Source organism: Neoarius graeffei, chromosome 3, assembly GCF_027579695.1.
Source record: "Neoarius graeffei isolate fNeoGra1 chromosome 3, fNeoGra1.pri, whole genome shotgun sequence".
In the NCBI taxonomy this organism is placed as follows: domain Eukaryota; kingdom Metazoa; phylum Chordata; class Actinopteri; order Siluriformes; family Ariidae; genus Neoarius; species Neoarius graeffei.
Genome location: NC_083571.1, coordinates 47953619 through 47979127, shown reverse-complemented (window position 1 = coordinate 47979127; position 25509 = coordinate 47953619). Strand labels below are relative to the sequence as shown.

At 41.2% G+C, this 25509-nt stretch overlaps 1 protein-coding gene across 2 annotated transcripts in view; it reads right to left on the bottom strand.

Annotated features, from left to right (window-relative positions):
* slit1a (slit homolog 1a (Drosophila)) overlaps positions 1 to 25509 on the bottom strand; it is a 206844-nt gene that overhangs the window by 87028 nt on the left and 94307 nt on the right. For both annotated transcript variants that reach the window (XM_060916914.1, XM_060916915.1), the window contains exons 6-9: positions 24915 to 24986; positions 16517 to 16588; positions 15494 to 15657; positions 7934 to 8081 (exon numbers count right to left, since the gene is read on the bottom strand). In XM_060916914.1, coding sequence (XP_060772897.1) covers positions 7934 to 8081; positions 15494 to 15657; positions 16517 to 16588; positions 24915 to 24986 — 456 coding nt within the window. The remainder of the gene's footprint in view (positions 1 to 7933; positions 8082 to 15493; positions 15658 to 16516; positions 16589 to 24914; positions 24987 to 25509) is intronic.

Sequence of the window (25509 nt, the reverse complement as noted above, 5' to 3'; positions counted from 1 at the left end):
CACAGGCGTGGTGATAAAGCCATTGAAACAGATATAAATTCCTGTTATGTTGTGTGCTTGTATCATCCCTCACACTCAAGTCTTCTGTGAGAACTCTTACACATTAAGAGTATTACAGACATGGACAAATCTGTTGGTACCCTTCCAGCTCATTGAAACAAGGCTTTATTCCTCCTGAAAAGTGAAGAAATTAAAAGCATTTTTTTCATGTATACCTGCATGCTTTTGGTATGTCATAGAGTAAAGCCAAAAAAAGAAAAGTGTGAAGAGAAATACATTATTGCTCATTCTACAAAGATAATTGAAAATAGCCAGGACAGATTTGTTGGTACCCCTAGAAAAAAATTATAAATAATTGGATTATAGTGATATTTTAAACTAACTGTTTTCTTTAAATAGTGTCACACATGTTTTCAATCTAGTAATCAGTCATTCAGTCTATTTAAGTAGAGAAAAGTCATCACTCTTTTGTCTGGTATCATCATGTGCACCACATTGAACATGGACCAGAGAAAGCAAAGGAGAAATTTGTTTCAGGAGATCAGAAACAAAATTATAGACAAGCATGTTAGAGGCAAAGGTTGTAAGACAATCTCCAAGCATCTTAAAGTTCCTGTAAATACAATTGCAAATATTATGAAGCTTAAGGTCCATGGGACTGTACCCAACCTTCCTGGACGTAGCCACAAGAGGAAAATCAATCACAGATTGAACAGAATCAGAACAGATAGTGCCAATGGTAGACAAAGAGCCAAGGACAACTTGCAAAGAGATAAAAGCTGAACTCCAAGGTCAAGGTACATCAGTATTTGATTGCACCATCCATCACTTTTTGAGCGACAATAAGCTCAATGGAAGAAGACCCAGGAGGACTCCACTGTTGAAAGAATAGAATTTGCTAAAACGCATGTTGACAAGCTTCTGGGAGCATGTCCTTTGGACAGATGAGACAAAACTCAAGCTTATTGGCAAGTCACATGAGCTGTATGTCCACAAATGAAAAAATAAAGCTTTCAAAGAAAAGAACACGGTGCCTACTGTGAAACATGGAGGAGGCTTGGTTATGATTTGGGGCTGCTTTGCTGTGTCTGGCACTGGGCACAATGAAATCTCAAGACTATCAAGGCATTCTGGAGTGAAACGTACGACCCAGTGTCAGAAAGCTTTGTCTCAGTCGCGCATCATGGGTCCTCAAACAGGACAAAGGCCCAAAACACACAGTGAAAAGCACCCAGGAATGGCAAAGAACAAAACATTGGACTATCCTGAAGTGGCCTTCTCTGAGCCCTGATCTGAATCCTGAATCCTACTGAACATCTCTGGAGAAGGCACCCTTCGAACCTGAAACAGCTGGAGCAGTTTGCTTAGGAAGACTGACAGGTGCAGAAGTCTCACTGAGAATTACAGATATCCCTTTTTTGCAGTGATTGCCTCTGAAGGATGTGTAACAAAATATTAGATCAAGTGTCCTGTCATTTTCGTCCATACTGTTTTAATTTATTTTATTACATAAAAATATTCCGCTGAATCAAAAATCAAAAGGAAAGTCTGGGTTTTTTTTTATTATTAAATATGGAATAAACAATGATGGATGCCAATTACTTTCGTCAGTTTCAAGTTATTTCAGAGAAAATTGTTTTCAGAGAATTATTATCTATTAAATTATATTACTCCACCGTGAAGCTGAATCTCATTACAAGATGTTCTACATAATAACGTTCACAATGTTTGGGTCAAGCCACATTTTTAATCAACTCTGCACTTTTTACTGCTACATCAATAAAGCAAAAAAGTCCAGGATGGCTTAGTGGCCAAGAAAATACTGAGCTCAGGCCAAAGCCATATTAGCCTTTCGATCGCATCTCGTCACTGTGAGAACAGCCTGATGGTTTCCTTTGTGTAAGCTGGACTGTGGATGGATGAATGAGCTGCTAACATGGCCACCCTGCTCTATGGATATGTGCACAGCTTGATGAGTGAGTGAGAGCCAAAGCCTGAGCTGTAATTCACTTTCCTCCTGATACACACCAATGCAACTCACACAGTACTGTACAAAAACCACTGTGACACTTTTATTATCACTTGGCCATTTTTTTCTTTCCAGAGTTACTGTTTTTAAGTGTCTAAAATGGATGACTTGGATATTAATTTATGTTTAAATGCTTTAATTAAGTATCGGGCTTCAATTTATGTAAATAATTCTTATAAAAGCATTTATGTAGCCCAGTAGTTCCCAAAGTGGGTCTAGGGAACCCTGGTGGTTCATGAAGCATAGCAAAGGAGTCTATGATTTTATTTTATTTTTTTTGTTACAGTAGTGGAAACACAATCCATCAAAATATTTAATATTGCGTTTGTATAGCTGTAAGCCAGTTAAATGTGTTACTATTAATTGAATTAAATAAGTTCATCCAAACTTCAATAATTGAAATAAAATAAAATTCATGAAATAAATCTGTAGTAAGGGGTACTGTGAAATTTATTTTACAGTCAAAGGGGTCCCTGGCTTCAAAAATTTTATAACTGTCAAAAATGTCTATAGGTTTTCACAGAGCTAACATCTGCCTCCAATCTAGTATAAATGCTCCACTTGAGTATGTTTTGGGAAGATTGGATTCTGATCTATTTCACTTATGTCTGCAACACAAAGCGTCTTTTGTCTAGACTTTTGCTCCAATGCTCGAAAAACCGCATGTCCGATCGTCCGAGACGACTAAAGTCTGTGCAAGGACGAGTAAAACTTTCATGGTAATCGTCCGATTGGATGACAAAAGTTAGTGCTGGCAACCTAAGCAACACAGACAACCGCTTCATGATGCAGGTCTGAATTGTCAGTCCGGCAGCAGCGTATGTCTATTATTATTATTATGCAAAGTGAATCACATCTGACTCCTCCTCAAAACAAAGTTCACCTGTGTCTATTGAAAATCTTGTTTTCCTGGACTGGTTCCCATATAAAATTAATCCTACCAAGCGTCAGAGACATTGACTGTATGCTCACTCTGCACTAAGACAGCAGGGAACCAGTCTAAAATAGCTCGTCTCATTTCATGGAAAATGCATTAAAAAGTTTTATTGCTCAACATGACAATATATAAAAGTACAAAAAATATTTTGAGGAAATCATTCAAATTTCCTTATTTTTGGTTATAATTCGTGGAAGTATGTAGTTGTTCGAATGTACTGGAAAAGCTTGGCTCAGAGGGGTCCATGTAATGACGTAATTATACCAATTGGCTAAGGGCGACGAGGGTCAAGGACATCATGTGCCGGCAGTGTGGTTGAAGCGGCCAGGTGTCAATTATTATTATTATTATTATTATTATTATTATTAATAATCTACTTGAGTCTTAATAATCCTAATCTTAGTAGCAGATGTCAGTGAATTTTGTTTTGACATCTACAATGTAATGTTAAAATGCCTGGTTTTTCGAAATACTGAAATATTTCAGTGATATTGAAGATACCACTTCTCTTTATTAGCTTGATTGTGTTTCAGTGATATGAACAAGATAAATCAATATTTAAGATGAAAATGTCAATCATATAGATGAAAATGTTTTTAAAAATTTGCGCACACACACACAAAGATATATACAATCTTACATAACAAAGATATGAACATAAGAGATTTCTTAGAAGCAGTCAGTTATCATAACCATGGCCTTCGTGCCCTTGGCGACATCTGCATGCAGATAAGCCACTGTCGGTTTCCGATTAATTGCTCACATATGTTCGCTGCATGAAAAGGGCAAAAGGGGAACAGTCAGATGCTCGGGCTCCCTGAGGATGATGTATGTGGATATTATGGGAAGTCTGAAAAATCAAGACTGCTCTTGGAGCCCACCATAAACAAAATGGGTTAAACATGGGATTGTTTTGGGCACATACTTTTGCTTCAGAACTGTGATCAGATGCCAAATTCAATAGCAAATATAGAGTTCTTGAGAAAAACTGATTAAAAAGTTATTCAGTAAGCCAACGCCAACAAAGATAAAAATAAAATGGTTTTTTATTAATAATAATAATAATAATAATAATAATACAACCCCGATTCCAAAAAAAGTTGGGACAAAGTAATAATTGTAAATAAAAACGGAATGCAATGATGTGGAAGTTTCAAAATTCCATATTTTATTCAGAATAGAACATAGATGACATATCAAATGTTTAAACTGAGAAAATGTATCATTTAAAGAGAAAAATTAGGTGATTTTAAATTTCATGACAACAACACATCTCAAAAAAGTTGGGACAAGGCCATGTTTACCACTGTGAGACATCCCCTTTTCTCTTTACAACAGTCTGTAAACGTCTGGGGACTGAGGAGACAAGTTGCTCAAGTTTAGGGATAGGAATGTTAACCCATTCTTGTCTAATGTAGGATTCTAGTTGCTCAACTGTCTTAGGTCTTTTTTGTCGTATCTTCCGTTTTATGATGCGCCAAATGTTTTCTATGGGTGAAAGATCTGGACTGCAGGCTGGCCAGTTCAGTACCCGGACCCTTCTTCTACGCAGCCATGATGCTGTAATTGATGCAGTATGTGGTTTGGCATTGTCATGTTGGAAAATGCAAGGCCTTCCCTGAAAGAGACGTCGTCTGGATGGGAGCATATGTTGCTCTAGAACCTGGATATACCTTTCAGCATTGATGGTGTCTTTCCAGATGTGTAAGCTGCCCATGCCACATGCACTAATGCAGCCCCATACCATCAGAGATGCAGGCTTCTGAACTGAGCGCTGATAACAACTTGGGTCGTCCTTCTCCTCTTTAGTCCGAATGACACGGCGTCCCTGATTTCCATAAAGAACTTCAAATTTTGATTTGTCTGACCACAGAACAGTTTTCCACTTTGCCACAGTCCATTTTAAATGAGCCTTGGCCCAGAGAAGACGTCTACGCTTCTGGATCATGTTTAGATACGGCTTCTTCTTTGAACTATAGAGTTTTAGCTGGCAATGGCGGATGGCACGGTGAATTGTGTTCACAGATAATGTTCTCTGGAAATATTCCCGAGCCCATTTTGTCATTTCCAATACAGAAGCATGCCTGTATGTGATGCAGTGCCGTCTAAGGGCCCAAAGATCACGGGCACCCAGTATGGTTTTCTGGCCTTGACCCTTACGCACAGAGATTCTTCCAGGTTCTCTGAATCTTTTGATGTTATTATGCACTGTGGATGATGATATGTTCAAACTCTTTGCAATTTTACACTGTCGAACTCTTTTCTGATATTGCTCCACTATTTGTTAGTGCAGAATTAGGGGGATTGGTGATCCTCTTCCCATCTTTACTTCTGAGAGCCGCTGCCATTCCAAGATGCTCTTTTTATACCCAGTCATGTTAATGACCGATTGCCAATTGACCTAATGAGTTGCAATTTGGTCCTCCAGCTGTTCCTTTTTTGTACCTTTAACTTTTCCAGCCTCTTATTGCCCCGTCCCAACTTTTTTGAAATGTGTTGCTGTCATGAAATTTCAAATGAGCCAATATTTGGCATGAAATTTCAAAATGTCTCACTTTCGACATTTGATATGTTGTCTATGTTCTATTGTGAATATATCTGTGAAGATACTCAGTCATCCAGGTACATAGTAATCTGTGGTTGGTAGAAGAGAGCAACTGGACTTGCTTGAAAAGTCTTGAAGACATTTCGAAACGTCTTCAAGACTTTTCAAGCAAGTCCAGTTGCTCTCTTCTACCAACCACAGATTACTATGTACCTGGATGACTGAGTATCTTCACAGATATGTTTCTACGCACTTTGGGATGAGATCCCTTCGACTGGTGCGGGAGTATGAGAGGACTTCCAGAAAACTGGCAGACATTTTAGCCAGAGAGGATCGTTCATTTTTGTCAACCTGGAACAACCATCACTGAACAGAGGTGGGTGTCATCGGCCACCTACAATGCACCCATCAGCATTCTGATTCAGATTCTATGATGATCCATGAGAGGATAAATACTTGATACTCCCTATTAGACAGACAGAACTGAGGATGCCTTTCGGATGAGAGGCGAAACGTCTTCAAGACTTTTCAAGCAAGTCCAGTTGCTCTCTATTGTGAATACAATATCAGTTTTTGAGATTTGTAAATTATTGCATTCTGTTTTTATTTACAATTTGTACTTTGTCCCAACTTTTTTTGGAATCGGGGTTGCAATAGCAATACTGTAGCTCCTTAACATGCAAACAGTTAGTGTCAACATATCTACGGTGGTGCTTGAAAGTTTGTGCAGAAAAGTTTGTGAACCCTTTAGAATTTTCTATATTTCTGCAGAAATATGACCTAAAACATCATCAGATTTTCACACAAGTCCTAAAAGTAGATAAAGTGAACCCAGTTAAACAAATGAGACAAAAATATTATACTTGGTCATTTATTTATTGAAGAAAATGATCCAATATTACATATTTGTGAGTGGCAAAAGTATGTGAACCTTTGCTTTCAGTATCTGGTGTGACCCCCTTGTGCAGCAATAACTGCAATGAAACGTTCCCAGTAACTGCTGATCAGTCCTGCACACCGGCTTGGAGGAATTTTAACCCATTCCTCCATACAGAACAGCTTCAACTCTGGGATGTTGGTGGGTTTCCTCACATGAACTGCTCGCTTCAGGTCCTTCCACAACATTTCGATTGGATTAAGGTCAGGACTTTGACTTGGCCATTCTAAAACATTAACTTTATTCTTCTTTAACCATTCTTTGGTAGAACGACTTGTGTGCTTAGGGTCACTGTCTTGCTGCATGGCCCACCTTTTTTTGAGATACAGTTCATGGACAGATGTCCTGACATTTTCCTTTAGAATTTGCTGCTATAATTCAGAATTCATTGTTCCATCAATGATGGCAAGCCGTCCTGGCCCAGATGCTGCAAAACAGGCCCAAATCATGATACTACCGCCACCATGTTTCACAGATGGGATAAGGTTCTTATGCTGGAATGCAGTGTTTTCCTTTCTCCAAACATAACGCTTCTCATTTAAACCAAAAAGTTCTATTTTGGTCTCATCCGTCCACAAAACATTTTTCCAATAGCCTTCTGGCTTGTCCACATGATCTTTAGCAAACTGCAGACGAGCAGCAATGTTCTTTTTGGAGAGCAGTGGCTTTCTCCTTGCAACCCTGCCATGCACACCATTGTTGTTCAGTGTTCTCCTGATGGTGAACTCATGAACATTAACCAATGTGAGAGAGGCCTTCAGTTGCTTAGAAGTTACCCTGAGGTCTTGAATTTTGAAGTTACAAGGGTCTTGAATTTCCTCCATTTGTACACAGTCTGTCTGACTGTGGATTGGTGGAGTCCAAACTCTTTAGAGATGGTTTTGTAACCTTTGTTCGTGCCATGATACACTTCCACAAACATGTGTTGTGAAGATCAGACTTTGATAGATCCCTGTTCTTTAAATAAAACAGGGTGCCCACTCGCACCTGATTGTCATCCCATTGATTGAACACACCTGACTCTAATTTCACCTTCAAATTAACTGCTAATCCTAGAGGTTCACATACTTTTGCCACTCACAGATATGTAATATTGGATCATTTTCCTCAATAAATAAATGGCCAAGTATAATATTTTCATCTCATTTGTTTAACTGGGTTCTCTTTATCTACTTTTAGGACTTGTGTGAAAATCTGATGTTGTTTTAGGTCATATTTCTGTAGAAATATAGAAAATTCTAAAGGGTTCACAAACTTTCAAGCACCACTGTAAAACTGCATTTGCTTTTTATTTCCCTAATATATGAAGGTTGACTGGACACATTATAATAATATTTAGCTGTTCATGGTCTTTGTAGATGTACAGTTACCCTCTTGGAGTGTAATTCATATAGGAGTGCAATGAAGGTAGACAGTAGTAGCACTAATAATAAAGTAGTAGTTGTTGTTGGAGAAAATATTAATCTCAGCTCATGTAATACTCACATTTCAGCCATGTTTTCAGGCAGGTTGGCGGGGATGGCTGTTAGTCCTTTCCCCCTGCAGTCCACGATATTATTGCTGCAGGTGCACATGGTAGGACAGGAGCCAGAAGCAAGACTGCATGTATGTGGGCTGGAACTATCTGAATGACCTGCAAACATGAATACCAGACAGTATAAGAAATTTTCTGTTACCGTGCCATGATGTAGTTGAAATTAAAAATTCAGAGAACAGTCTTTGTGGAAACATTTGGTTACTGGATGGAAATCTTAACACATAAATCATTAAGATACAAAATAAAAATAAAATAAATATGTATGCAGAGGGCGGCACGGTGGTGTAGTGGTTAGCACTGTCGCCTCACAGCAAGAAGGTCCTGGGTTCGAGCCCCGGGTCCGGCGAGGGCCTTTCTGTGTGGAGTTTGCATGTTCTCCCCGTGTCCGCGTGGGTTTCCTCCGGGTGCTCCGGTTTCCCCCACAGTCCAAAGACATGCAGGTTAGGTTAACTGGTGACTCTAAATTGACCGTAGGTGTGAATGTGAGTGTGAATGGTTGTCTATGTGTCAGCCCTGTGATGACCTGGCGACTTGTCCAGGGTGTACCCCGCCTTTTGCCCGTAGTCAGCTGGGATAGGCTCCAGCTTGCCTGCGACCCTGTAGAAGCATAAAGCGGCTAGAGATAATGAGATGAGATGTATGCAGAGTTACAGTCATGTGAAAAAGAAAGTACACCCTTTTCCAGTTACATGGTTTTACCAATCAAGACATGGCATAAAAAATCATCTGATCCTTACCAGGTCCTAAAATTATGCAAATCTAACCTCAGGTGTAAAGCAACACACAACAGATTCCACCGTGTCATTATTTATTTCACACAAATTCAGTGAAAATGCAGAATCCATGTGTGAAAAAGTAAGTACACACTATGATTCAATAGCTTGTAGAACCACCTTTTGCAGCAATAACTTGAAGCAATTGTTTTCTGTATGATTTTATCAGTCTCTCACATCATTGTGGAGGAATTTTGGCCCACTCTTCTTTACAACATTGCTTCAGTTCATTCATGTGTGCTCTCTTAAGGTCCCGCCACAGCATTTCAATTGGGTTGAGGTTGGACTTTGACTTGGGCATTCCAACACTTTGATTCTTTTCTTTTTCAGCCACTTGGCTGTAGATTTGCTGGTGTGCTTAAGATCATTGTTCTGTTGCATGACCCATTTGCGGCCAAGCTTTGGCTGTTGAGCAGATGGCCTCATGTTTGCCTCTAGAATACTTTGGTATACAGAAGAGTTCATGGTTGACTCAATGACTGCAAGGTGCCCAGGCCCTGTGGCTGCAAAACAAGCCCAAATCATCACCCCTCCACCACCATGCTTGATGGCTGGTATGAGGTGTTTGTACTGATATGCTGCGTTTGGTTTTTGCCAAACATGATGCTGTGCATCATGGCCAAACATTTCCACTTTGGTCTCATCTGTCCAAAGGACATTGTTCCTGAAGGCTTTTGGCTTGTTCAGATGCATCTTTTCAAACCTAAGCCATGGTGCCATGTTCTTTTTAGATAGAAGAGGCTTTCTTCTGGCAACCCTTCCAAACAAGCCATACGTGCGCAGTCTTTTTCTAATTGTACTGTCATGAACTTTAACATTTAACATGCTAACTGTGGCCTGTAGAGTCCTAGATGTAGTTCTTGGGATTTTTGCAATTTCTCTGAGCATTGCACAGTCTGACCTTTAAGTAAATTTGCTGGGACGTAAACTCCTGGGAAGATTGGCAACCGTCTTGAATGTTTTACACTTTTGAATAATCTTTCTCATAGTAGAATGATGGATTTCAAATTGTATGGAAATGACTTTACAACCAGAGATGCCTACCCCAAATTTTGAATTTCAGTATTCTTGAAAACATTTTTCAGTATTTTGGAATGACTTTCAGTAACATTAATTTATGCGTATTTCCATTATAAAGAGGTGTATATACCAATATGTTTAAAATTTAAATTATTAAAAAGTACTGTTTTGTGTGAATTGAATAAACAAAACATGAACAGCCATCTCAACTGAATTTCCACTCAACAAATTTCTAGAGCATACAATATATCACATTTTTATAAATACAATAGTGTTGCCTGTTTGCAGACATTACGGTTGTCTACCAATCATTGGTATTGAATGTAACTCCTCAAAAGTATTATATTATATTGCCTGGCAAAATGTTCTACCTGTTAACGGATTCTAATAAAATTAAAAACAAAATTCTCATTTCATGCCAAAGAGAGTCCGACATTGTTATCTTAATGTCCCAATATATAAATACTTCAGCATAATGCTTCAGAAGAGACATTGAATAAAATTACATTTATAATTGTATTTAAAACAGTGGAATGATCAATTTTTTGCCACAATCCCAACAACACTAATCATAAAATTCTGTTTTTGATCATACTACATGTACATTTGTACTTGCAACACTGAAAAGACTTTGAATTAAAGAAGTACAGCCAGTGTTTGATATTTCAGTGAATAAAAATCATACATGTAAAAAGAAACTGAATAAGTTTAACTCACATTTCATGGCACTAATTGGCAAGTTCAACTCCAAGCATAGGTCAACCATCACCGCTTCAGCACGTGTCGCGTTCCGTGTCTTTTCATCCACAGATTTCGTAAAAAACTGCTGGATACCCCCAGATTTACTTTCCACCTGACTCGCCATTTCAGCATACTCCATATGTTTTTTGGAGTTGACATGCTGCGTGCAGTCATCGCGACCACCATGAGTGATGTTAATGTCAGTTCTGCACAGTTTGCAGTGCGCGTATCCATTGCCCTTTTGACTGGGTGTAATGCACGGCCATTCTACCGTATATCGTGGGAGGAACACCTGAGACCTGTGCTTCACTTGTCCCGATACTGAGCGTTTCATTTCCACTATTGAGAAGCAGCACCATGCGTGTGTGATGTCGAGTGAAAATAGCGCGAACAAATGTGCGGTATCTGCACATGTCACACACAGCATGTGTGGTTGTCTCATCTCATCTCATCTCATTATCTCTAGCCGCTTTATCCTTCTACAGGGTCGCAGGCAAGCCGGAGCCTATCCCAGCTGACTACGGGCGAAAGGCGGGGTACACCCTGGACAAGTCGCCAGGTCATCACAGGGCTGACACATAGACACAGACAACCATTCACACTCACATTCACACCTACGGTCAATTTAGAGTCACCAGTTAACCTAACCTGCATGTCTTTGGACTGTGGGGGAAACCGGAGCACCCGGAGGAAACCCACGCGGACACGGGGAGAACATGCAAACTCCACACAGAAAGGCCCTCGCCGGCCCCGGGGCTCGAACCCAGGACCTTCTTGCTGTGAGGCGACAGCGCTAACCACTACACCACCGTGCCGCCCTGTGTGGTTGTCGTAAAAATAAATAGCCGTGAATCGCGCATGGATTGAAAAAATCGCTTGGACATTTAAAAACAACTCACTGGAATTTTTTAAGACTTTATAATAATTCCGTACAGAATAACACTGTTTGCCGTAACATCGTATTTACGTAACTTTTCCGTACAAAATACGGCCAATCCGTACTAGTAGGCATCTCTGTTACAACCCTTCCCAGACTGATGTGCAGCAATAATTGCTTCTCTAAGATCATTGCTGATGTCTTAACTCCTTGGCATTGTGTTAACATACACCTGAGTGCTCCAGACCAGCAAACTGCCAAAACTTCTGCTTTTTAAGAGGTGGCCACACTGGCTGATGATCAAGTAATCAAATTTATTTGATCAGCAACACCTGGCTGCTAATTGCCTTCATAATTTCTAAGGAAGCAGTAAGGGTGTACTTAATTTTTCACACACTGCTACTGCATTTTTGGCTTACTTTGTGTTAAATAAATAATGACAGGGTGAATATGTCATGTGTTATTGGTCATCTGAGGTTGTATTTGCCTAATTTTAAGACCTGGTAAGCACCAGATGATTTTTTTTTTTTATTATGTCCTGACACTTAAAACCTAGACTTGAAAGAGGGTGTACTTTCTTTTTCACATGACTGCATGTTGAATCTTCTTCCTTTCTTGTTTAAGCAGCAAGGCAATGATGGACTGAATCACGCTCCTGAGTTCAGCTCTGACCACAGAAGGAAGGATTGTGGCTTTGGCTTGAAGCACTATTAGTCTTGACAAGTCCCTGGAAAAATGAGGTTAAGCCCTAAGCCTTTTCTGTTCAACAAGTTCCATGTCAGTCAATTACAAATATATGCCACTTACTTGTCGGCAAGAGAAAAACGAGGGATTCTGACATTGAATTTAGTGAAGGAAAAATGAAATAGAAGCGGAATTTATTGTTTGTACTACTTGCGGAAACCAAATCTGTTGTAATAGCATGTTGGCAATGCCAAGGACGAGCTCGAATCACCTCTAGTGCGATACGCTGCATATTAAAGATGCATTAATGCAGTCCGCCGCCCAAGGGAACGCTTTGAAATACGCACAATCAGCGCTTCTCACTTCAATTCAGTGCTTTAGAAAGAAAAGGGTGCAGCAATATGCAGACACTAGAATCATCTCTTTCAACGTTCTCTCCTGATACTTTTTGCTCTGCACCTGTCATAAGAAGATAGCACTGCACTGTGATACCCTCTAGACAGGCTAACCTAGAAAGCGAATAAAACAGACTTTTAAATGGGCTAATTTGCACTGCATATCAAATCTGGTCCTTGGGAGCCTTTCGACCAATGAATATTTGATTTGCACCCCCATAGAGTTCTGGTTGTGCCTGCTGCCTACTGGTTAATTCATAACTCGAGTAACTCATCTAGCATACAGGAAGTAAGGAAAGACACTAGAGAATGGAGAAGTCAAGGAGAGAAAGCGAAAGGGAAAGAAGCCACACTGAAGGTACCACACCACACTGCCCTCAAGGCGTACCCAATCAGGAACAACTCTCGTGTGGCTGAATGTCTGGTTTATTCACACAAACAGATTTGGATTAGTGAAATAATCACATTAAGATAGGTGTGTGCGCCCGTCCGGCGCCATCTATCTAAATGGCAAACACTTTTCCCTAGTGTGTCTGGCCATATTGAGTGGAATTGTATACAATCATTACACAGTGAAATTTCTGGCACTAGTTCATGGCCCATTGACTTAATTACAGCTACTTAAATGCTTAGCCTGTCAGAGGACCGTGCCTTTAGCCACAGCCTTGACAATAGAATGTAGATACAGTATTAATCACTTACTTCACTGTCATAAAACAAACATAATAAGAACTAATAAGAGATAAGAGAGAATACAAGGTTGTGCTATTTGGAAAGAAACATTTGGAATAAGTAACTTAGATTTTGAAAAACAACAACAACATCAAAAAAAAAACCTTCCCAGCGTCCGGATAGCGACATGTATTCCACTCATGCACCCATTCCACCCTAAATCCCACACAGGTGTCTTCTCATGCATAAGCATGCACACACACACACACACACACACACACACATACATACATACACACCTCCCTGTAGTAAAGCAGCCAACATGCATTTATGTGCCAGCGAGTTGCACAGTAATGATCTCTGCACTGCGAGTTCATGCGTCGGTCAGGGCTCTGGAGACACGGTTTGACACGCTCTGTCAGATTGGGCGATACAGATGAATATTTGAGGCTTGTGGATTGGGTTTCGACTCAATATGATAGGCATACCTAAATGAGACTATTATACGAGTATAAAATCTGCTCGTTTTCTTATTATGAAAACGTTGAACTAATAGTATAATAATAATGGATACAACTTGAAAGTTCAACGTTCACTTCCTGACTTTTTTCTCTCATCTCAAACAGCATCCGTGTTACAGCCGTGTTATCTCCTCTCAAAACAACTTGGTTGATTTTGCAGCTTAAATACACCACTTGTGCTTTCCCTGCTTTTCATTTATTATCTGCGAATGCGTTATGTCTTGCCTGTAGTTCAGTTCCCACTGTCAAATAAATAGTTCATATCCTGTCATGCTGCACGCTTGTGTGAAAATCACAAGGCAAGTGAAAAAGTTCTCAGTCCCCAGCTTGCATTGGCTTCATGATGTTCCCAAACTCAGCTGCTATGACTTCCTCCAAGTAATTAATACAAGGCCTAGTTCTGTCGAAAAGAACCTTGTCCTGCTTGCCTAAGAACAGAAACTGTTGTCTCATGAGAGGCCTCTGGGGCCTCAAAGGAGAGAGGGTAATTGCCGATTATCTAAAAAGCAAGGCTCAGTCAGTGAATATAATCTGCTTCTCTGGATGGGGAAAGTCTGTCCAAAATTTACGCTAACATGGTAACAGTGCTAACAGTATACAAGAGCTATGGAGACTGCTTAAAGGAGAACTGAAGTCAAATTTTTTTAGTATCAAAATTCTATTTATCTCATTTTATTAAATACAGGAATGCGTTTTTGATAGCTATTTGGTCGCTGCTATAGCAAGTTAGGAGTGTTTGAAATATGCTCTGTAATATATCAGTCCATATGTCAAAGCAATGGCCGTAAACGAGATTCGTTGAGACCTGTGCGAGACATCGTAGGACGGAAGTAAAACGTACAGCGGAAATCAAAGCGACCAACATCTGCCAACGTTGTCAAAAGACGCGTGCGCCCTCTTTTGAACGCTGACGTAATCAAGCCGGAAGTTTTGTTTGTTTTGATAGCAATCAGGAAAGTTTGAAAAAAGTAGGCAGTAATCGTCATTTAAACTCATTTTTTGTGCAATATTTTTTTTGGAAAACAGTTTTCAAAATGGCGGCACTGACACCTGGCTGACACTTCACGTTTCGAAGTCTCGCACAAGTCTCGTGAAGATTGCATGGATAAGTGACGCCTGCCGTGGACCAAACGAACTACATTCAACATGGCTAAAAACCGAATAGGCCAATAAGTATAATATTTAATTGCAATTAGTTGCCAATACGAGTCACGATATAAGGTTACTAAAACCGAAAACGTAATTGAATAACACGTTAATTAAGAAATAAAGCAAGTTTAAAAATGACTTCAGTTCTCCTTTAACTGGACTCTACGAGGCTTTATTTGATGCTAACTGGAGTCAACTGACTTTTATCACTCGTCATAATTTTGGCTCAAGGACCTATTCAAGTCTGACACCAAATAATTGGTGGCATATTGAGAGGGAACAATTTTGAATAAAGGCTCTGAATAACAGTTTGTAATTTCTTTGAGTGGCTGACATTCTTAAGATTTCGAAGCCGGACCAAAATGACCTATCTATCCTCTATTTCCACAAAACCGTAAGGTGCAATTGGAAACTTTGGTACACATCTGCTAGAGATGACCTTGCACACCCTACTGGCTCTCATACAGCGTCAGTACTTTCTTTGAGTGGAGTGAGGGAGTTACCTGGACTTTCCTTTCATTCTGGGTGCACAAGATAGAGCGCTGCTGAATGTGCCAGCTGTTATCATTGTGGTGTTATGGACACACTGAGTGTCAGTCAGGACAATAAACCGAGGAGGCCCTGAAGGTTTGAACTGTATGTGCCTGAACAACAGCTGAGGGAAAAAAGGAGTTACCTGAACAACTGAACTCATGTTTCTGGATCTCAGCCACGTTGATCCCACGGAGCTGTGGTGGAGATGAGCACTGCGTGAACAGACCGAGTGTGGGCCTCTGGCGCAGCCACTGGGACAACCAGGACAGGTGGCAGTCGCAATTCAGGTTATTCGAGTGCAAACGACTAAAGGGGGAAAGTTCAGTTAGAATGAGGAGGTTCAAATTTTGCTCCACAATTAATACAGTACAGATACGTTTACCATATTTCATACCAGTATTGGGATTTTAATAAAAGTGCTGCTTGCCAGTTTTACGTACACCAGCCTCAGATGAGCTATAAACATGCATAGTCATTATTTCTCATTGTCCTTGGTGTAAGACCAAATGGTCCCGTCTGGATTTAACTAAAACTATTATTGTCAATTCTTTCCTCAAAACTATCACATCTCGTGACAGAAACCCAAAGCAATCATGTCTAACTAATGTCCTGTAATCTGGAACAAAAACCAAGCTGCAGTTTAAACTGTGGGTGGTAGTGTGTGTTTTTTTTTTTTAAACTTCATGAAAATTTGGGAAACCAGTCATCTTTATTTCAGCATGCATTCACATTTTCTAATTATATATACACAATAGGGTCAGAGGGGGGGTTATTCATTTCTAGGGCTGTTCGTTCTGAATCTTCTGAGGATCAACTGAGGAAATGGTTTCTGGCATGGCTACAAACCCTAGTGTGGCCTATGGCTGCCCACCAAGACTCCATGGAATGATCCAGTGTGTGTCTTCTGGCCCAGAGCAGTGTGGGACAATGGTTTCACTAGCTGCTGAGCTGCCTGCTGAGCTAACCAAAAAAATGAACTCTAAGTAAATAAAAATGTCATAAAAGTTTGCGGATTAGGGTCACCATGCTGGTTAAAAGTTATAAAAATTAATATTTCAATCTGTTTGTGGTTTGTCATGAGAGGTGGTCTGAAATAGCTGCAGTACAGTACGTCACAATGAAAACATTTCCTGATCAGATAGTGCGTGTGTGTTTTTTTACTCACAACGTCCTCAGCTTGGGCATGTGGTTAAAACTCGACACTGGTATGGCACTGATGTTGTTGTTGTTTAGTGTTCTGTGAAACATCAAGCAAAATGATGTGCAATTAAATCTAATCCTGCCAAAAGCTTATTCTTTTTCATTGTCACTACATAGCTTCGAAGATTTACTCAGAACCTAGACTTTTTTTTTTTTAACTGCTGATCCAGGATCCTTTTTCCTTTACAGCTATTTATGTTCTGACTGGTTTGTGCAGTTGACATACATCGTTTTCGAAACGTATCATCTTTCTTTCTTTCCTGCCATTCGTCTATCACCTGCCTGTCTTTCACCCTCCTAGAGGGCAAATAACACCCCATCTCTTGCAGATGGAGAGTAACATGGAGCAAGAGCCAAACACTGTGAGCACCACATGGCAAATTCAACCCAACCAGGAATGTTAAGAGGTGCGAATTTTTCAAAATTGCTTTTTGGAGAATATCTGTTTGCAAGCCTTGGGGAGCTTATGTAGGTTTATACAGTCTCGTCAGTGTCTGGCAGGGTGTGATGATTTCCTAATAGGAAGCAGAGATCGCTTTTGTTCCCATAGACCTCTGCTGGAGGTCATTTTTATCAGCCCTGCTCTCTGTCATACTACACACACACACAAAGAAAACATACTCACATCCACACAAACAGCTACAAAGCCATAGAGAAATATGGCTCGAATCCAATCATCACCACAGCTCCTGTCAGATGTATGATCTATGATAAAGATCTCTGGGCTAAAGGAAAAAGTGTTTTGCTACGTCTGTACGCATGTGTGACAACCACATGTGCATTTTGAAACATTTTGTCTGTACTGTGAAAAGAACTGAGACTCAAAACTCCATAATAATGGAATGGTAGTTATAGGAGCAGTCAGTAAGAGTATTTTTGGAGAATACTGATCATGGATGGGTACCACAGAACCTTAAAGCAGAAATGCAGAACCATGGCCTCACTTTCGTTTATAAATACCTTGAGACCTCAAGAATGGCACAGGAATAGTTTTAAGCATTAACAATAAATGTAATATAGTAATTTTTACAATTAAAGTGATTCATATAGGTAGGCGTCTGAGTGAATGACCTTGACGTCGCAACGTCACACCAGGAAGTCTATCGGTCTCATCGCCATTTCCGCGATACTAAAACACAGAGCTGACTGCAACTCCAATCCTCCATTTTGAGCTAATTTATCGCCATGCTATGTAGATGTCATGAAAGAAGGTGGATTCCGTTGCATTCATGGCCCAAGAATGTTCAAACTGCAAAGATTTGGACGCGTTTTGTGAGAAGTTCACGGGCACATTGGGTGCCTACGAAGTGGTCTCTCCTCTGCTCTGCACATTTTACTGAAGACTCGTATGAGATCTCTGATCTGTTGAGGAGCATTGGCTATAAGCCCGTATTGAAAGAGGGTGCAGTACCAACAATTAAATAAAACTACAAGAAAAGGAAAGCATTTGTTTATTTATTTTTTAAAAGGAAAGTAAGTTCAGTTGCACCACTTCTCCTGGAGCGTGAGCCGGAGGTTGTTGGTAAAACCCGGGACGGAACGGGACATTACATATCGCTCGGGCTGTGACCTCCCCGCGGTTGTTGCTAAAACCGGTGACGTCCCGTCCCATTCTGGGTTATAGTAATTGCCTGAGCTGAGCAGTAATGGCGGAGTACTCAGTATGGAGAAAATGGAGAATGAGTGGAGCAGCTGTTTGATTTCTCCGCTGGATATTGCTGCCATCTCGCCCTTACATGGAAGAAGCAAATGAACAGAGAACTGAATGAACAACTGAAAGTCAGATTGTTTCAAAACAATCAGCCTTCATGAAGCAAGAACACAGACGGGTAAGCTCCGACTCACATTTGGATACAAAACAACAAAAACACCACGTTGTTTACCTGCATTTAGATTAATACATGTAACTTGTATTGTGTATTTAAGTTACTGGTATACTATTATTTAATTTGCTTCAGAATGTGATTGTCTCAGTTCATCTGATTATTTAATTAGCCTTTTACGTTTTGTCAGTGAAAATGCATGCATGTACATTGCATAAGTTATAACACCCATCCTGTTTTAATGAGACTCAACCCACAATCAATGAAGTCAAATCAGTCTTAGTTGAGCAAGTCGGTAATGGTATTTCTTACTTTCACCATCAATTTTTATTTATATGACTTTGGTCGGGTGGCATGATGGTGTAGTGGTTAGCGCTGTCACCTCACAGCAAGAAGGTCCGGGTTCGAGCCCTGTGGCTGGCGAGGGCCTTTCTGTGCGGAGTTTGCATGTTCTCCCCGTGTCCGCGTGGGTTTCCTCCGGGTGCTCCGGTTTCCCCCACAGTCCAAAGACATGCAGGTTAGGCTAATTGGTGACTCTAAATTGACCGTAGGTGTGAATGTGAGTGTGAATGGTTGTCTGTGTCTATTGCCGCTTTTCCACTACAAACGCGGCTGAGTCGGGCTGAGCCGTGCCGTGCTGAGTCGGGCTGAGCGGGGCTATTGAAGTTGCATTTCTACTACAACCGCGCTGAAACGTGCTGGCTGGAAGTGGGTGGACACATTGGGTGGAGTTAGCGAAAGTGGGTGGACGTCACGCGATGTCGTTAAGTGGCGCAAACAATGACATCAGTGATCTTTTAAGAGGTAGTCTCACGACCCGGATAGTAAACAATAAACATGGAGTCGTTAGTGTTGCTGGTCTTGGTGCTGTGGCTTGTTGTCACCGACAACGCCAACAGATACTGGCAAGAGCGTATAGATGAGGCGAGGCACATAAGGCTTCAGAAATTCTCGTAATTCGTAATTATTCTTCTTCCGGGTTTACGGTGTTTACAGATCCCAGCGTGCTCGCGGGGCGTGTGTGGGCGTGTGAGGACACTCCTCCCCACCAATCAGTGCACAGGGGAGTGTCTGCTCACGCCCCCAGCCTCACTCAGCTCGGTTTGGCTCGCTTCAGCCCCACTCCAAAACCGTGCGAGTTTTGGGTGCTAAGCAGGGCTGAAGCGAGCTGAGTCGTGCTGTTCTGAGATAGTCGAAACGCGAGCCGTGTCGGGCTGAAGTGAGCTGAAGCGAGCTGAAGTGAGCTGAAAAAGGGTAGTGGAAAAGGGCCAAAAGTGTCAGCCCTGTGATGACCTGGTGACTTGTCCAGGGTGTACCCTGCCTTTCGCCCGTAGTCAGCTGGGATAGGCTCCAGCTTGCCTGCGACCCTGTAGAACAGGATAAAGCAGCTAGAGATAATGAGATGAGATTACTTTGGTCTATAGCTGTCAAAGGCCTCTGCCTTAAAACCGGTTAATGCTGTGACGTGACGCACTCAGGGCTGGCTGGCTCAGCGGGGCAGCTCGAATGCCAACTTTGCAGTCGATTTTAACTCTCTGAAATATATTTTTTATTCCCATTTATGCAGCATACAAGAGTCAAGGATGGAGATACTATCCACTCAGAAATGTATTTAAAAATAAAGGTTCTGCGTATCTTCTTTAAGTTATGGTCACACTACAGCTCGATGAAAATCAAATGATTTGGTGACAACGCATGGCGATATACAGGTGAGTTAAAGGTTGTGGTCATATAGCAGGCGAACATTTGACTGTCATGCCTTCGCGTGCTCGAGTGGCCACACTCGCTCACAGGACCCAGTCGTTATGGGAAGCACCTGATGCTGATTTGAGCACAATCAGCATGCGCATAATAAGGACGCTGTTTTCACAGAGGCTTTGCAAAGTATTATCATCATCACTGTCACATTTGTTTCTAGCCATGTTTATGACTTTGGTAAAATACTCTGGTTTATGACACTGCTTTCTTTTTTGTTTGTTTTGTTTTTGTAAATATCACACCTGCTAATAAACACTCTTCCTGAATTTAGACCCATCTCCCGCCACATACCTGACAGGATACTTGCAAAGTCTGTGTGAAAACAGCATCCTTATAGACACGTGCTGATTGCGCTCAAATCAGCATCAGGTGTTTTCCATAATGACTGTCCAAAGAGCATGAACAACACGCTCCGAAGGATCCCCGAATGTAAATGCACTTTTTAAGTCTTGTTGAAGGTTAGGTTTTGCCAAGCCACTGTGTTCATGAGGCGCCCGTGAGCATCGAGGACATGGATTTGAGACAAATGTATCTCAAGAGGCTTAACAAAGGTTCCCCGAGCTTCAGGAAATATTCCCAAACCCATCTGTGACCACTCGCCGCCCAGTTTGCCGACGAAAACATCGCCACCAAATTTCAGTGCATGCATTGAAAATTTTCACATTTTTGGCCACTCACAAGGCGGAGACACAGCAAAAAACAACTCGCAAAGCTCAGAGAACATTCACTGTGCATCGCATGATTGATGGCGATGCTACCAATTTTTCATCAGCAAGTATTCACAAACCCATCATGAGCTGTAGTGTGACCAGGGCCTTAAGGAAATCAATTTTTACTAAGATGGGGATCACAATGACCAGAGGAAGTACCAGCAGAACCAACAGACTTTCTCTCGCTTGCTATGGTTCGGCAGCAGGATGGGTTCACAACGCTAGTGTTACACTAGTGACGTAGGATCAGAGCTTGGTTGACATTGAACTTGATTCAACTTTTCTGAGTGTAACAGAATGCTCATCAATTTCAGCTTAGTGTATCCTAGGAACATCTCATCTCATTATCTCTAGCTGCTTTATCCTGTTCTACAGGGTCGCAGGCAAGCTGGATACTATCCCAGCTGACTACGGGCGAAAGGCGGGGTACACCCTGGACAAGTCGCCAGGTCTTAGACACAGACAACCATTCACACTCACATTCACACATAGACACAGACAACCATTTACACTCACATTCACACCTACGGTCAATTTAGAGTCACCAGTTAACCTAACCTGCATGTCTTTGGACTGTGGGGGGAAACCGGAGCACCCGGAGAAAGCCCACGCGGACAACATGCAAACTCCACACAAAAAGGACCTCGTCGGCCACGGGGCTCGAACCCGGACCTTCTTGCTGTGAGGCGACAATGCTAACCACTACACCACCATGCCACCCTCTCCTAGGAACACGTCCGGTGTTTTGACCAATCAAAACGGTCGGATTCTTAGGAGCAGGGCATCTGAAATGACGAGTTTTTCGTGAAAGCAGTGCCTCAGGGACCCAAACTGAATCAGCTTCTCTCTCTCTAAATCATTCCACACCTCTCCAGTCCCAGAGCTACTAAGAGCAAAGCGCTATTACTGGTATCCATTTTTCCAAATCTTTTTTTCATTGTTGTATGGAACAACTAATCACTTAGGAATGAGAGAGAACTTTGTTTGAGTCATAAAAGTATGATGTGAGCTCTGTGTTTTTTCCATCAATCCTTGATTTGGACTGATGCATTATTTTAAAGGGAAATGGTTGGAGTTAATCATTGCAATAAATACTAAATTGATTATTATCGATAAATGACAACTGGTGTGGGGCGGCACGGTGGTGTAGTGGTTAGCACCGTCACCTCACAGCAAGAAGGTCCTGGGTTTGAGCCCAGCGGCCGGCGAGGGCCTTTCTGTGTGGAGTTTGCATGTTCTCCCCATGTCTGTGTGGGTTTCCTCTGGGTACTCCAGTTTCTCCCAAAGACATTCAGGTTAGGCTAATTTGTGGCTCTAAATTGACCGTAGGTGTGAATGGTTGTTTGTCTCTATGTGTCAGCCCTGTGATGACCTGGCGACTTGTCCAGGGTGTACCCCGCCTCTCGCCCATAGTCAGCTGGGATAGGCTCCAGCTTGCCTGCGACCCTATAGGACAGGATAAGTGGCTACAGATAATGGATGGATGGACAACTGGTGTGTAAAAATAATTCATTTTTTTAAACTGAAGTGTAAATTATTTAAAAGGCTAGCACAGTGATTTGCTGAAATTCTGATAGTTTTAAAATAGTCCTTCTGAATTAACGGTGGATCTACCTCAGATTCTGAACAAGTTAAAAATGATTTGTATCCTAGCAGATTTAATGATCTCGACAAGTATCGATTTGTTTCCTTCAACTCCCATCAGCCTGACACACTACACTACATCACATCACAAACCCTGTCATTCTCATATTCCCTCTGGTCTAAATATTCTATTTTCTTTCTTTTTTTGTTGCTTCCCCTTGAATAGTTGCTGTATTAAATTTCTGAGATTTCTTTGTATCTTGGCTATGTTTCTGTTATGTATTTGGTTTCCCCCCCAGTTCTAATTTTGTTTTACTTGTTTCATCAATCTTGTTTTGACTTGGTTACTTTTGTTTGTCTTTCATTTCCATAAAAGCCTGCACTTGTCTCCACCCCCATTACATTACACAAATCTCTCAAAAGGTCACAACTGTCAAATGTTCTTTTCTGCTTTTTTGTTTTTACTTTATTCTTTTTATAATTCCAAAAATTGCATCATTTTATTGAAATAACTGCATTAAAGCTAGACGGCCTTTCGATTTCATAAAATCGGTTAAATTTAGTTCTCTCTGAAATTTTGTTATTGTGATACATGTTTATTTCTGCAATATCTAAAAAAAACAGCAACAAAAAAAAAACAGGCCATTCTGTGGCTGAAGTTATTTAATTTGAGGGGATTCCCGAGCAAATAATGTGCATGAAATCGCTCACTTTGCGCAGCCAAGCAGACAGAGGAAGTCCGTGTGCACATGCACAGGTTTACCTTCTTCTTTTCCTTCTTCTTTTGAGTTTTACATCAGCTGGCATCCACAGTGTTGCATTACTGCCATCTACAGGCTTTCCTTGACCGTGCACTGACAGTTACATCATTCTGTCACTAAACAAACAGCTGATCACACCGAGATGCTTGCAGACCACCGATATTTATTAGTTTGGTCCTGCGTTTCCTTTCCTTCGCAACATAACATCTTTTCTTCTCGCTTTCTGTTACTGTAGTTGGTCTTTCATGTTTCATTCACATCCTCTATTGTTCTCTCTTGTTTCAAATCTGTATCCCACAATGCCTTGCACAAACGGGGAAAGCCCACCACATGACGCACGATGTAGTATCTTGAATTGGGTCATGGTGAAGCAGGAAAAAATAGTGGAGAATTTAGGGCCACGTGGCCCTAAATTCATTAATTGTTCTATTTTTTTTAAAAAAACTAATAAAATTGGAAGTCTGTGATTCGAATTCAGTAGCTTTTAGTCCACTAAACAACAATAATTGGTTGTCAAGGAAAATTCTTTTTATCACCTACACTTGAAAAATCTAAAAGGCAGTGTAGCTTTAATAATTTCTATCAGTGGAAAGTCCTTAGAAGGATAGTAAGCCAAACGTGTGTGTGTATGTGTGTGTGTCTTATGCTACGTTCACACTGCAAGGCTTAATGCTCAATTCCGATTTTTTTGTGAAATCCGATTTTTTTGTGAGGTCGTTCACATTAACAAATATATGCGACTTGTATGTGATCCTCAGTATGAACGAAAAGCGACCTAAAAGTGTTCCGCATGCGCATTGCAGGATACGACGACGTCACACGCAGTGAGCATGGCCAGTGTTTACGGAAGTAAAACCGCCCGGTTGCGGTATGACTCATCCAATCTAGCTTGAATAGCTGCATCCCTCCAAATGGAAATCAGCTCCCTAACCTCTGCGTCCTTCCATTGAGAAGATTCAGAACCTTCACAGCCTGAAGCGTCCCTCGCATTGATGTCATGCGCAGGGGCGCAGATACGTTTTTTGAACTGGGGGGGGGGGGACAAAAAACTGGGGGGGGGGGGGACAAAGCTGCCAGCAAACCAACCCCAACATGCCTGTCAAACTTGTTGTTAGTAACCATAGCAACCAAGCTCGAGCTCGCAACCTGTGCAGTCTGCGCAGCTCAACCAACCGAATATCAGTCTTTGTTTTGTTTTATGTGAGTTGTTGCAACTATGTATACACTGCTGTGCACCTCAATAAACCGAATGGTAATTAGTCTTTTGATTTTTCCGTGAGGTTTGCCTTATGCAAAGAAAGACAGCATAGACGTTTTTTCCTCCCTATAAGTAGGGGGGACCGAACGAGGTGAATTTAAATATGACTCGTCCCACCCTCTATCTGCGCCCGTGATTATGCGCCATGTTGTTGTAACTTTTTTGAGAGACCCGCCGCCTACTTCAGCGCAGAATAGTGACGTTTGTGGCTTGTTGATGACGTGTAAGTCGGATGAATGCGACCTGGCGGTTCAGACTGAAGTCGCATATGAAAAGAGCGGATAGGAATCGGAATTAGCACCACATATCCAAACGGCCTGGGTCGGATTTGAAAAAATCGGATCTGTGTCGTTCATATTGTCAATAAAAGATCGGATACAGGTCACATATGGGCGAAAAGATCGGATTTGAGTCACTTCAGCCTGCAGTGTGAACGTAGCCTTAATGAGAAAGCATGCATGTTACTTACAAAACCTCCAACCCTCGAAGTGCCCGGAATGCTCCTTCCTCAATACAACCGATGTGATTTTTGTCCAACTGACTGTGGAGTCAAAAGAAAATTTGGATGAAAAGGATGGAAGTTAAAGGATTGACTGGCCAAAATGGTCATGCCCCCCACCACCCACACACATGATCAGTACACACAAACTGTTCCAATATTCAGACTGTAACAGTAAAAGTGATGAGCAATGCAGAATGTCCCATCATCTAACACCACCTCTTTTTCCTTGTGCCTTTTAATAACAGTCATTCCCATAAGCGAGAGCTTATTACATGCGGGAACTACGCTCACTGCCTGGTGAAATCAATATTGGTGTAGTCATGCTGAATAGCAAGAGCGCTTTAGACCTAAATCCGTTCCCATTGGGCCTCCATGATGGCTCAATTATGAATTATCTCATATTGATAGTCAGTGTAAAGGCCATTAATTATATCTTTGCTAGAAGGCACTTGAGACCTGAAGGTCATACCTTGTTATAAAATGTGTGCGCTTTTATCAAACTGCATGTACTGTTAACATAAAAAGACAGACAGCTTTAAATTTACTATAAACAGATATTAAA